The 13,017-nt window shown below is 37.3% G+C and overlaps 1 protein-coding gene across 1 annotated transcript in view; it reads left to right on the top strand.

Moving 5' to 3' along the window:
* Window positions 1-13,017, top strand: part of tex264a (testis expressed 264, ER-phagy receptor a) — a 78,976-nt gene extending 65,959 nt beyond the window's left edge. The window contains exons 3-4 of the mRNA XM_028003399.1: window positions 899-1,070; window positions 11,931-13,017. Coding sequence (XP_027859200.1) covers window positions 899-1,070; window positions 11,931-12,301 — 543 coding nt within the window. The 3' untranslated portion in view covers window positions 12,302-13,017. The remainder of the gene's footprint in view (window positions 1-898; window positions 1,071-11,930) is intronic.

Raw genomic sequence — 13,017 nt, 5'->3', positions numbered from 1 at the left:
CAAGATTATATAAAATGGGCCCATCATAAACAAATCACATACCTTAGAGGAGGGAGAGGACTTACTGTTTAGTAAAATGCATTTCATAAAATTCCATTATATCTGGTTTGCCAGCGTGAAACAAGATCAGAAACAATGTGACAAAAGCTTTATAGCTAATTCAAGATGCAGCTCTTTTTTATTTTTTCCTGAGCGTTGCCTGTTCTGACCTCTGGTTGAACTTACTAGGTCTCCCACTCCTGGACATTTTAAATAATTGAGTTGAATGCTTTGCAGTTGTGAATTAATTTTCGCACTGCAGAAGGCTGAAAATTATGTGGAAATAATCTTATAAACTTCCCACAGTGATCTGCATCTCCTAATTACCTCTTCCATATCTTGGCTGGAGCCTTCCTCTTTGATATTGTTTTTACATCCCTACATGTCACTTTTTTCTCCTTCTTTACATCTTGCATTTCTTAGTGGTCAGTAAAATATGTGCACTGGGCTAGCAGTGTGTGTTTCCTCTTTACCTGCATATTGAATATGGAACCCATGAGGGTTGATTACTTATATCTGGTAACAATGGAGGATTTCTGTTCCGTCCTTAATGATAAAACTCTCTTACTTCATGGTTGTATCTCTGCCTCAGTTTGTGAACTTGAGGCATTCCTTTGAGCTAATGATCTGTGCACTGTCAATCATTTCTACACCTCAACGGTTTTCAGAAATTATACTGACTTCTATTCCTATTTTACTCAGACAGACACATCCACCAAGCCTTATAAAACCCACCTAAAAATCAGGGATGTTCTCATTGCAATGTTTTTTGTTTTTAAGAAATAAATTAACTGAGAAAATCTGCGTGAAGATTTTGAGATGGGATCATACATGTGATTTCTTCTGTTTTTCTTTTTAGGAGAGGAAACTATGTGCCTTCCCATTTATTGAGACTTTCCACTCAGATTTCATCAACTACATGGTTCCTCTGTGTCGCCAGATGGACTTCTTTGTGCCAGAACTCACAGAGCAGGTCAAAACAGACGGGAAAGACGAGGACTCTGATGAGGACAGAGGAACTGACATTACAGGTAAACCATCACACATCTTCAGACACTGTCAGTTATTGTACAGGGGGGAACGAGACAAAACAAAATACCACTTTTTGTGTCTGCCTGCAAGAAATTTTCAAAACTGATGGGTAGTTTTGAAACTCTCTTAAAGGAGAGTTAACTCATTGTGAAAATCTTGTTTTTGCTGACCTCCAGTGGTTTAACTTTTCACAGGTGTATATCAGAGCTTCTGGCAACACCCAAACACACCCATCACTGAGAACTGGAGTGACTTTACTCTATAAAACACCGAAACAGGCTTATAACGCCATATGATCACAGTAAAGTAAATCAATCTGAAACAGTTTCTGGTTTTCTTAAGAAGCTAAAAAGAAGATAAATGTGCCAACTTTTATTTTGTCTGATGCTGCTTTGACTCTACCTCATCCGCTGATCACTGAGAGCAAGTGACATGAGTGTGTAATTGTTCTGTCATTGCAACTATGCGTCTCCACATGCCGTCTCCTCTCTACTGCCGTCTCGCTTGACTTGAAAACTCATGACATGGCAGTATTGATTTTTCTGATGTACAGATTACAAAACAAAGAAAATAATGTTGGGATCAACTAAAATGCAGTGACACCTATAGCAACTGTGTTAAAATAATATTCTCAAGACACATTTATCTGGCGGCAAATCTTTCCAGAGCCAAAAGTACTCACTCTCTATGAACCCTTTCTCATTTTGTGACATCACCCTAACACACTTGGATGTTTTTTATTGGGATTTTATTTGATAGATCAACAGAAACAAGCAGGGTTTTACTTTTTTTCTGAAAAGTATGGTGTACATTTGTTTCAACCCTGTTTATGCTAGTATGCCCCGATAATCCAACACAACCAACTATCCTCAGATTTCATCTCAGAAATTGCAGCATTTCTGTGAGGCCCCCAGAGGCTTTTAGAGAACATCAGTGAACAAACAACCCGATGAAGAACAAAGAACACAACAGACTGATCAAGGAGAAAGTTGTGGTGATGCTTAAGCTGTTAAGACATGGCAGTCCACCTGCGAACCTGACAGCTTAACTAAGGAGAGCATTAATCAGAGACTCAGTCAAGATTCCCATGGTAACTCAGAGCGTGATACAAAGCTCAGGTCTGAGACTGTGTCGACTTAACAACTATCAGTCAGGTACTCAAAACATCTGGTTTGCAAGACGAGAAGAAAGCCACTGTTCAAAAAAATTATATTTGAAGTTTTCCTCAGGGTATGTTGGGGACACATCACCCACTGCAACATAGTGATGGCAGCATCATGCTGTGGAGATCCTTTTCTTCAGCTGGTCATAGTCGATGGAGAAATAAATAGAGTTACGTACAGGTGGTAAGAATAGTACAATAATTCAGACCCACGCAGTCTCACATCAATATGTGCTTGTTTTAGACTTTTATTTATTTGTTGTTGTTGTATTTTTGGAGTTTTTAAACATATTTTTGTTTCTTAAACTATCTTATATCAAATGTTATTTTGTGACATTCTGTGAAAGTGCTCGGGTCACATTCCTACATGCACACTATATTCATAATACCTCAACTCTAATGGAAAATAAACATGACAAAATGTATATTTTATTTAAAGGAGAATGTTATCTTTAATTCCACAAATTTAAAATCCTTAGTTGGTATTCTTAACAACCAAACATATTATGAGTGAATGTAGTATTGCTCAAAAACAGTATTTTATACAATAGCTGCTGAGCCCATGCATGTTAATGCTATCTTTGAGTCAGTAGGGGCTTGTAGCCTTTGGGCTTGAATTTTTAAGCCAAAATACTTCTGCATTTCATCTGCTTAGTGCTGATCCTAAATTTATACTCCAAACTTCTAAATATTGACTCAATACTCAGCATGTCTTTATGAATACCACTCAACTTTCTGAGTGAGTTCCCTTCTCTAGTTGTGATTTCAACAGATGTACATAATCACTGTGTAGAAACACTAATGGTTGCTTTCTCAATCAGGTAGAAGTTATTTGGAAGCCAAGTGGAAAGAGTTGTCATTGTAAGCAAGATGAGGAACCAGGCATCTTGTCAGAGGCCCCTAAGCATATTAGACATAAACTGCAAATGATCCAGGGAGACCTTTGGTCATTAAAGGCCAAAGATCTCACTGGTTGATCTCTGGTCATTCAGAGCATTCCTCGGCTGATGAGCTAATTGGAATGTAATCCTCACCTCACCCAGTGGCAAGTGTTGCTCACCAGCGGTATCAGATACCTCTGAGTACTGTGAGAGAAATATTTGTTTTATTTGACATGTTAGGGATTGACACTTACCATGCCAGTGTTTTATTGGACTCTTGGATGAAGTCTTCATCCAGTATGTCCACGCCTGACGAAAGGCAACAGTGCTCAAGGCGCTGAAGGTCCCACAGAGTTGGAGGTGTTTTATTTAAAGTTGAGAAAGATGGTGTGTGGATTTATCAGAGCTGATATCCTCAACAACACTATTACAATCAAAGGATTTTCTAAAATGATGTAGACCTATTGTTAAGACTGTAAAATCTCAACTAAAACACTGTAACATCAAAATGATCCAATTTCACATGACCTATGATTAATCTCCAGTCAGGTTGTGTTTTAACATGTGTTTTACACCAGCGGTTTTTAAAAGTAAAAGCCTCAGCCTTCAAAAACACGTCTTGCAAAATAGCATTACAGGCCGTGAACATTATTTTGTTGATCAACAAAATTGGGGTTTTCAATGAAAATTCAGGAGAAGTGAAACTCTGTGTACGGCCCACTGCAGCTCCCCGCTCTGCGTGTCTCCACTCACCTGCAGGTCACACACACCGCTGTGTGTGTGGGACAGACACAAGGAAAGCAAAGAGTGCAGCTTAGCACAACATCTTTGATACTGATAGTTCTGAAATCAAGGCACTGACTTGATGAAGCAGGAGAGCAACTTTTTCTGAAAGTTCTGTTTGCAGACGAGGAACTGAAGAAGTTTTAGTGGGAACAGAAACAATAATGTCTATAAAAAATATACAAACTTTTGCAAAGCAATAGGACCCCAACTGGGAACTTTTTGCACTTTGCCTCTCTGGTAATTATGAGGTTTATAGGTCTTTTGATGCTTTTTCGTTTTTACAATTTCTCATTCACAGCTATATAGTCTTGTACATGCAGCTGCACCGCATATTAAATTCTGTATATCTAATAGAATTGAATATAACTGTATATGAGGCACTATTTAACACAATAGCTGCTTTTACACTGCCTGTCCCATTCAGGATAACACTATTTGTGTCCAGCTTTGCAGTTAATATTGTTTTTTTATTACCTCTTTATCACAGCGCAGGCTGTTTATCACCCTTTGAAGTTTCCAATCAAATACTGAACAAAGCAAATAGATCCTCTATCGTCTGAAATAAATTGTTTTTTAAACTGTTTTTTTTTTAAACCTCATTCTTAAGCGCCGTGAGTTTCACTGTAAGACCACCTCAAACCAGAGGTAACCTTCTGGTCCAGTGAGATTTTCCAGTGGTTTTTCAGGGAACCATACTGGATTCCTGGAAGAGACTGTGGAAATGGTTTTGGCCCTGGCTTTCACCCCATTGCCTGTTTTTGTTCTAATGATGGAACAATTTGTTTCAGTGTGAGTAAATTCTGTTCTAGTCCATAGGCTCTGAGAGTCTTGTGCATAAAAATACACACAGTAACCAAGAGCGACATTTTTGGGAAAATAATAGAGCAGCGGTTTCTCAGAGGAGAGCCAGAATCAATGCCAAAGCTATACAGATGCTGCTGGTGCATCCAGCTTTATCAAGATAGAAAAAAATAGAAAACTTTTTAGTTCTGTTCAGTGTTCAAGCAGGCATGATACAACAGAAAAATCTTGGTTTATCCTCTTTGAAAGGCTACATGAGCCAATATGAATTCCTGAGAATAATGCAGGGAAAAAAGTAATGTTTTTTGATAAGGGGCTGTTGCATGTTTGGTGGAGTTTTAGCAATGATATATATTATTACGATGTTTAAGGTGTTAAGGAGTCTCTTGTGGCAGTATTTCTAAAAAGTAAAACTTAAAATTGTTTTTTACTATTGGAGCATTTTCCCCTCATATTTCTTAATGAGTGTCTATGGTTTACATAATTTGACATGTAGCAGAAGCATACTTCTGTGTCTGCAGATTTTTGTCTTTATTTGACTTCAGTAGCACAATGCCTAAGAAATATGGTCTTGTAAGAATCAGACTTATTTTTGACACTTAACTTACATTCTGTGTAATTATTATGTGATTTTTTTTTATACTTGAAATATACCAGCAAAAATTTACTTTCAAAAATGTGCCTGCAAATATGGTGACCTTCTGTTCACTCCAGCCAAAGCAGTTAGCAAAATTTGAAGTCAATAAACTTTTAGCCAGTTAAATTGGACACCTCTGATCAAACGGACATACAATTAGCTGCTTACAATATCTAAAGAACAAACAAAAACTTTAAAAACAGAGATGTGGGGTTTAATTAATACGTTTTGCATCAGTAATGCTATGTGGAAAACATTAACTTTCAGCAAAACCACCAATAAAGGCACAAAAGGAAATCTTCAGGAAACTTTCATTAAATATTTTAATTAGGAGCATACAGATTCAATATCCATGTGTAAATTGTAGTAATTAGCATGAATAGCCCTAGCCTATATCTGCTTCACTGATGAGGTCAATCGGTTCAGCATTGCCCAGCAGCTGTGGGAAATTGATGTGATCATGTCAAAGCATGGCTGCATCAGCTCTAATAAGAAACATACGTTTTGGTTTACTGCAGCTTCCCCAGTGAGTCCAGAATTATTGAATTTCCTGCTCAATGTCTTCGCTGTTGATGGAGAAGCAGTTGTTTTAATATATTGTGAAAACTTCGTCAAAAGATCCTCTGTGACTGTTTTGGTTGAGGTAATTAACCCTGTCATGCATAGTGGTCACTACAGTGGACAGCTATCTAAAAGCCATTTTTTTGTGCTTCCTGTGGATTTTTATGTTATAAATGCACACAGACCACTGAAGTGGACACTAATGCATCATAAAATATACCATCAACTACTGGCCATCAGCTGCAAATGCAAGAAATTATTTTTGTTAAATACAATATGGCCGACAGACAAAAAAGCATGAGAACCGACCCGGTCCCTCCTTCTACTGTAGACGACTCTTGCAAGTAAAAAAAATATTGTGACATCAGATAACCCCTAAGGAACAATACTACTGATGTATTTTTCAAATAACAACTTTGTATTTGGACAAAATTACAATTGATCACATAAAAATTTAAAATAAAAAAAATGTATTTTTACAAAAAAAATTTCCTACCTTTTTTATGCCTTAAGAAAAAAAATTTAAAAAATGGGAAAAAAATTCTGACACAAAGGATCATAATTCATGCATGAAAGGGTTAAAGAGTTAAACTTTATTTATTTATTTTTTAAATGTGATGAAAATAGGATGTAAAATATGCAGCATTCTGTTAAAACTACTGTTGTTACTCTAATGATTCTGAAACCCCTCCTCCTTGTTTTAAAGCTCTCAATGATGTTACACAGATATAATTCTGTGGGGCTCTTTGTGATTAAATGTACATAATTTCATCCAAATATTGGGCAGTCAGCAACAACATGGTTCTTTGCTCTACATGTTGCTTTGCATCCCAGAATGACCCAATTTTTTGGGTCATTCTAGGATTTTAAAATCATGACAAAGATTTGTTTAAGTAACTCATATTTTATTAAAACAAAATTATTTTCCTGACCCAAAGCTCAGCTCCCAAATGTATGTAATCTATTTCATTGCTTTAGGACTTTTCTAAGATGATATGTTCCAGTGCCTGGGAATTTAAAGTGCTTCAATTCAGATGTTAGAAATGACTTGTCTCACACTTGGTTTGCAGAATATTTAAGTGAAGCTTCACAGGTTTAGATTCTGTATGACACTACCATCGACTCTACATTTGTTTCTTTAAAATATGATTATTACTTGTCACATTTTTCTTGATATGGTGGGATTGTTACGTAATTGGGTGGTGAGCTCCATGTGGTTTCTTGCTGCAGAACAAATTTCCCTTTGGGTATAAATAAACGTTCTTGGACCTGGAGGAGCAAATACGTGATGTTAAAAAAGACATTTTGCACGATATAAGTTAGTGGCACTTTAAAGACACGTGCTGGATTAGAACTTTTCCTAACTTTTTTGTGTGATTGGGTTTTTCATTCTCGTAGTGTGCTTGTCTTGAGTAAAAATATTGCAATATGATGATGTTACGACAAAGATTGGTGACAATAATCGCTTTTATGTTTTATAAAAGCCATAAATAACATAAGAGAGTAAAGGTAGTAATTTCTAAAAAATAAAAATTGGTGGGTGTTTAGGCTTTTGAAACACAGACATAGCAAAAATACAGAATTAACACCCATTTAGTTTGTAGTAATTTTCAGTGGCTTAGAATGAAGATTATTATATTTTTTTGTTATTATAATAACAACAAAAAGTTATAGTATAACAAGAAAACGTTGTTAACTTCTGTTACCCAGTAACAGAGTATATTGTGGAAGTTGAGTAACTGTGAATAACAAGCTAGTGCTAGCTGATTTGTCAGACTATCTGTTGGAGTTTGCATAGAGCTGCTGACTGTAGATTACATACTGCAGTTTTGAGACAGTTTTCCCTTATTAAGAGTGAACGGTAGTGCTAGGTTTAGCTTCAAAGCTATGACTGTTTTTCTTTCATACAGGAAATATATGAGCTTTTTATAAGCACTCCATCTAAGATTTTGCTATCGTTTTTGTGATTTAAAAATAAAAAAAATCCATTCAAAATCACCAATCTTGTGGTACTACTTTCAAAATATTTGCAGTATTTTGTCCTCATTAAAACCCTTCCAAAATTGTAAAAAACTGGAGAGACTGTAAGATAGGCAAAAGTGTGGGATTCATTTTTCAGTCAGCTGACCGAGCAGCAACAGGTGCTGGAGCGGCAGTACTCTGTTACTTTAGGCTCCATACAGTTGTAAAAAACTGCAGTCACCCTAACATTTTCTCTAGTATCTCATTGAAATAACTCTAAACCATAGTTGTGGTTTGATGAAAAATATTGGTGGTTTAAAAAAAACAAACAACACTTTTTAAAACCTTTGTTAACAATAAGCAATTCATTGCTTTCTTCATAATTAGTTTATTGCCAGGCTGCCAGGGAGACCTCATAGGACACATTAGCAGATTTAGACAAATGGTGTTTTACCCAGAAATCCCTAAATGAGGATCCCTAAGCGCTCCTGCCACTAAGTCGGTGTTCATAAACAAGATGATCCATCTAATTTAACACTTCCTAATTTCTGTTTATATATTTCATGTTGGACTTGTCTCACCATTCTGCAAACTCTTTCACCATGTCTCAGCTGTTTCTGTAACTAATTACCTCCTTAAAAAAAAGCCTTCTCCTCTGTTTCAGCAGTTTGAAGAACAAGACCTTGATCCGCTGCTAATAATCCCAATGGGTCCAATTTAGCAATTCATTTAGGCAAATGTTTTCCAAGAGACTTCCGCTGGCTTCTACCACTACACAAATTTTAAGGGTTGCATGCTGATTTTGAACGTGTGGAAGTTGTCCGGCATGCCAAGCCTCTTCCTTGAAGGTGCTGATCCGAAGAAATTAGCCTAAAAAGGCCAATTAAAACCCATACAATTCCTTACAGTTCAGTGTTACTTATCATATGAAATGAGTCCCAGTGGAGTTTCCATGTTATTGGAATCAAAACACAACCCACCTACATGCAGTTTGAACCAGGACCATTCCCAAAAAAATCACATTTCTCCCATTTCTTGTAGGTTTTGTCTGAACTTGCAACCCAATCATCAGATATTATAAATAACCTATATGAAGTTCACATGTACACTGCAGGCGGGATCACATCTGCTGGACGTGATAATTAAATTGGTGAAGATTCAAACAAATAATAAAAAGAAATGGCTGACCTTAGGGAGCATCTCGGAGACTCCATGTTTATTGTATTTCTGTCCCTAATGACGCATTTCAGTGCCAGCCCACGCAGACGTGCGCCTGATGCTTCTTGGGAGTGTAAAGGCAGAAAGAAAGGGATGAGCATGGTGTCCGGTGGGAGAGCAAAGTCAAGTCAGGATTTATCTGTCAAACGCATTTAACGTCAAGGCGGTCACTTTACTGGCAAAACACACCAGGCATGGATGAGAGCATGATGCATTAAAACAATGACGTATCTAACTACAACAAAATTAACTGAAAACCATATATTACTAGCTTGACCAGATATTTATTACAATGATGTAAACTTGGCTTTTTTCTGGTTTTCTTCACTCTTTTCTTTCACCCGAAAAGAGACCGCTGGAGGTGCGATCGCTTAGTGATATTTGTTGTGTAGGTGGCAGGTATGATGTGCTCCTTACATTTCCCAGAGTTGACACTTACTCTGCTTTCATTTGCAATTTTAGAAAGTCCTCATGTTTTTCATTTGCCAGCCTTACTCCGTCCATCTCTCTGCAGGCCGTGGATTTGTTGGACACAATTTATTTCTAACTTCCGTTTAATTCGTCACTCTGTCAACTTTTTTGCAGATTTCCAGCTGTGCACATTCCAGCAACAACAATCAGGACCAATCGCTTAGATGAAAAAGGACCCTTAGCTTGGGGTAATGAATGATGATTGGCTCACAGGGAAACGTAGATCAAAGGCTAGAAAAATATAGGCTTAGACGGAAAGCATTAGCACACTGATCATGTCGGTGAGGAAATCTCCACCTATTAAGCAAATGGATGCACTCTGTGAGTACAGATAAGTAACATGCAGAAGACAAGCCTAGCTGCAGCCAGCTGCTGAGAATGAAATGCACAATAAGGTTGAAAAGTGTAAAACATGAGTCATCTGAGGCGCTTTATAAGAAACAGATTTTTGTCTTTAAATATTATCGTCTGTTTTATTTGAACTCAACTAATTGGTTACATTTCTCTGCTCTACAATGTATTGCAAAAAAAATTGATACCCCTTGAATCATTTCATATTGTCTTGTAATGACGACAAATTTCGATGTAATGCATTGTGAATTTGTTTGATGGAATATTAAAATGTGTGCAATTGTGAAGTGAGAGGAAAATGATCATTTTTCTTTAAAGTGCGACATATATTCTTTTCATCATCCATCAGTCAGCTCCAGGACTCTTGAGTTATGTCTCTACCAACTTTGTACATCCTTTGACTTAAATGTTTGACAACTTTTCTTGCAAATTTGCTCATTTTTATTAAACTGGAACAATTTGTAGACATCAATTTTCAAAGTGTGTCACAGATTCTGAAAGGGATTTAGTCTATTCTTTGACTGGGCCATTCTACCTCATTAATTGACTTTTAATAAAACCGCATTCTATTGCAGCTTACTTTTTGACACACAAATTGTTTTTTAGTTTTTATTTGTTATGTTATTTTGTATGTCCTCTATGGCTTGTAGCAAGCTGTTTACAGGAACTCAAAAAGCTATTTTCACAGTGGCCTCTTTTATGAAGGTCAGACTTGTCAATTGCTAATAATTTTTCTTTGAACATGTTGGATCTCTGCAGCTCCTCCAGGGTTACCATGAGCCTTTTGGCTGTTTCTCTTACTATTTTTCTTCTTCCCTGCCTATTCACTTTAGGTGGACAGCCATTTTATTTACTTACAGTGGAGTGTGTCTCACTTTGGGACGACCGATGAGATGTCCAGACTTCTCCACAGCTTTTTTTCCTGACCTGTCTGCTGTGTTCCTTCGTCTTCATGATGCTGTTTGCTAACTGGATATTGCCAACATCTGTGTGTAATTAAATTACACACATTGTTAGGTGACAAGTTACTGCTGAAGAGGATTAGTTAAACTAGACTTTACTTAGGAGTATCGGTGTAACACAAATGCACTCCACACTTTTTAGATTTCTGTTTCAAAAACTATGTATTCTTTTCCATCTCCTTAAAAGTTATGCGCTGTGTTGTGTTAATCTCTCATAAAATACAATACAGGTAACATTTTTTTCATAACAAGACAAAATGTAAAACATATTCAAGGAACATAAATGCTCTTGTAAAACTCTTCCTATGTGGCTTTACTTTTCCAACACCATTATTTATAAAACACATACAGTACAGACCAGACGTTTGGACACACCTTCTAATTCAAAGGGTTTTCTTCATTTTCATGACTATTTTTAAGGCAAGAAATCCCACTTATTAACCTGACAGGGCTCACCTATGAAGTGAAAACCATTTCAGGTGACTACCTCTTGAAGCTCATCAAGAAAATGCAGAGTGTGTGCAAAGCAGTAATCACAGCAAAAGGTTGCTACTTTGAAGAAACTAGAATATAAGGGCTATTTTCAGTTGTTTTACACTTTTTTGTTAAGTTCATATTTCCACATGTGTTATTCATAGTTTTGATGCCTTCAGTGTGAATCTACAATGTCAATAGTCATGAAAATAAAGGAAACTCATTGAATTAAAAGGTGTGTCCAAACTTTTGGTCTGTACTGTAAATGATGATATTGTATGGATTCATTTAATATCTGCACAGAATCACCTTCCTATGTGTGGTTTTAGTCAGATGTAAATCATCCAGAGTAAATATCATGGTAATAGACACTTGCATTGGTATTCTAATAAAACTTTGACATGTTATCGTTGGCCAAAGGTCCATATGTAACTTATCACAGCATCCACTTGATAAACTGGAACAAATTTTCTGGTTAACCCAGCCTGAAATTAGCTTGCTTTGCCACTTCTCATTTAAGTTTTTATCAGATTTGCACATGACTTTTTAACACAGTCCCGATTTAATTCCTCTTAATTTTTAAATTGCTGCAGGTGCAGATTCCCACAGTGACGTGAGCTCAGTAAGCGGCGGTGTGCCTTGGGACAGCAGGGAGACTTCTCTGGCAGCTTCCACTGCTGCCTCTCTGGCCTCCTCTCTGCCCCTCAGAGACATAATGGACTCAAACGAAGACAATAAGCACAGGGAGCACAGCGACAGAGGTTCAAACGACTCTGTAGGCAGCGGCTCATCCTTCGAAGAACTTGACATGGACCAGGAGGAGCTAGAGGAAGGAGACGGGATGGAGGGCGAGAAGGAAAAAGGAACCCCTGAAGAAGAAGATGATGATGGAGAAAAAGAAGGAGCTGAAGAAGAGGCTGGACTGGTTGCAAAGAGGAAGTTCCTGGGAGACGGAGAGGAATAGGAAGGACACAGGAGAAATAAGGGACGTGGCCGTTTGAGTGGCATGCTAGAGTGTTTCTCAGCTGTGCTGTTGTTGGTTATCTGTCAGAGTTGTTGGTGGATCTAAAGCTGTTCATGCTGTGACCAACACCACCTTTTTCTGCACCTTCTAACAAAGCCTGTACTCTTTCTTAAACATAATCTCAGATTTTAGGAGCCCTGGTTGTGTGTTTAGATGCTGCCAGGACAGAGCATCACTAGGGGAACCAGCACACGATGTGCAGCAACAGGTGTTTTCATTTCAACCAGGATATGATGTAACTGTGGGTCCATCTTCTACAGATTTTTGGAAGATTAAACGTAAAACGCCTAAACTTAGGAATAATTGGGTTGTTAAATACATAAACTGCTGCTGTTTTTGCAATTAGACCCGATTTCAAATCGGAGGCAATAAATCAAGTTATTGACATCACCAGCTTTTCCTTCGAGGGTGTACAGGTTATTTTCTCGTCACTCTATACTCAGATAATCGCATCTTAATGCGATCTGTCTTTCCAAATTTACGTTATTAACCCACTCTTCACCTAGTTTATTTTCTTCTCAATGTAGCCAGAGTTCATCTCCTATCAGAATCTAGTTGTGATCTCTTTGTAAGTTGATATTGTACTGGAAATGTAGAAATGTATTGCCATGTTTGTGTCCCTCAGTGTTGAATAAAATTTTCCAATGGGAATTGTA

Source organism: Xiphophorus couchianus, chromosome 20 (genome assembly GCF_001444195.1).
Source record: "Xiphophorus couchianus chromosome 20, X_couchianus-1.0, whole genome shotgun sequence".
Lineage (NCBI taxonomy): Eukaryota > Metazoa > Chordata > Actinopteri > Cyprinodontiformes > Poeciliidae > Xiphophorus > Xiphophorus couchianus.
This window is presented reverse-complemented; position numbering and strand designations above follow the sequence as displayed.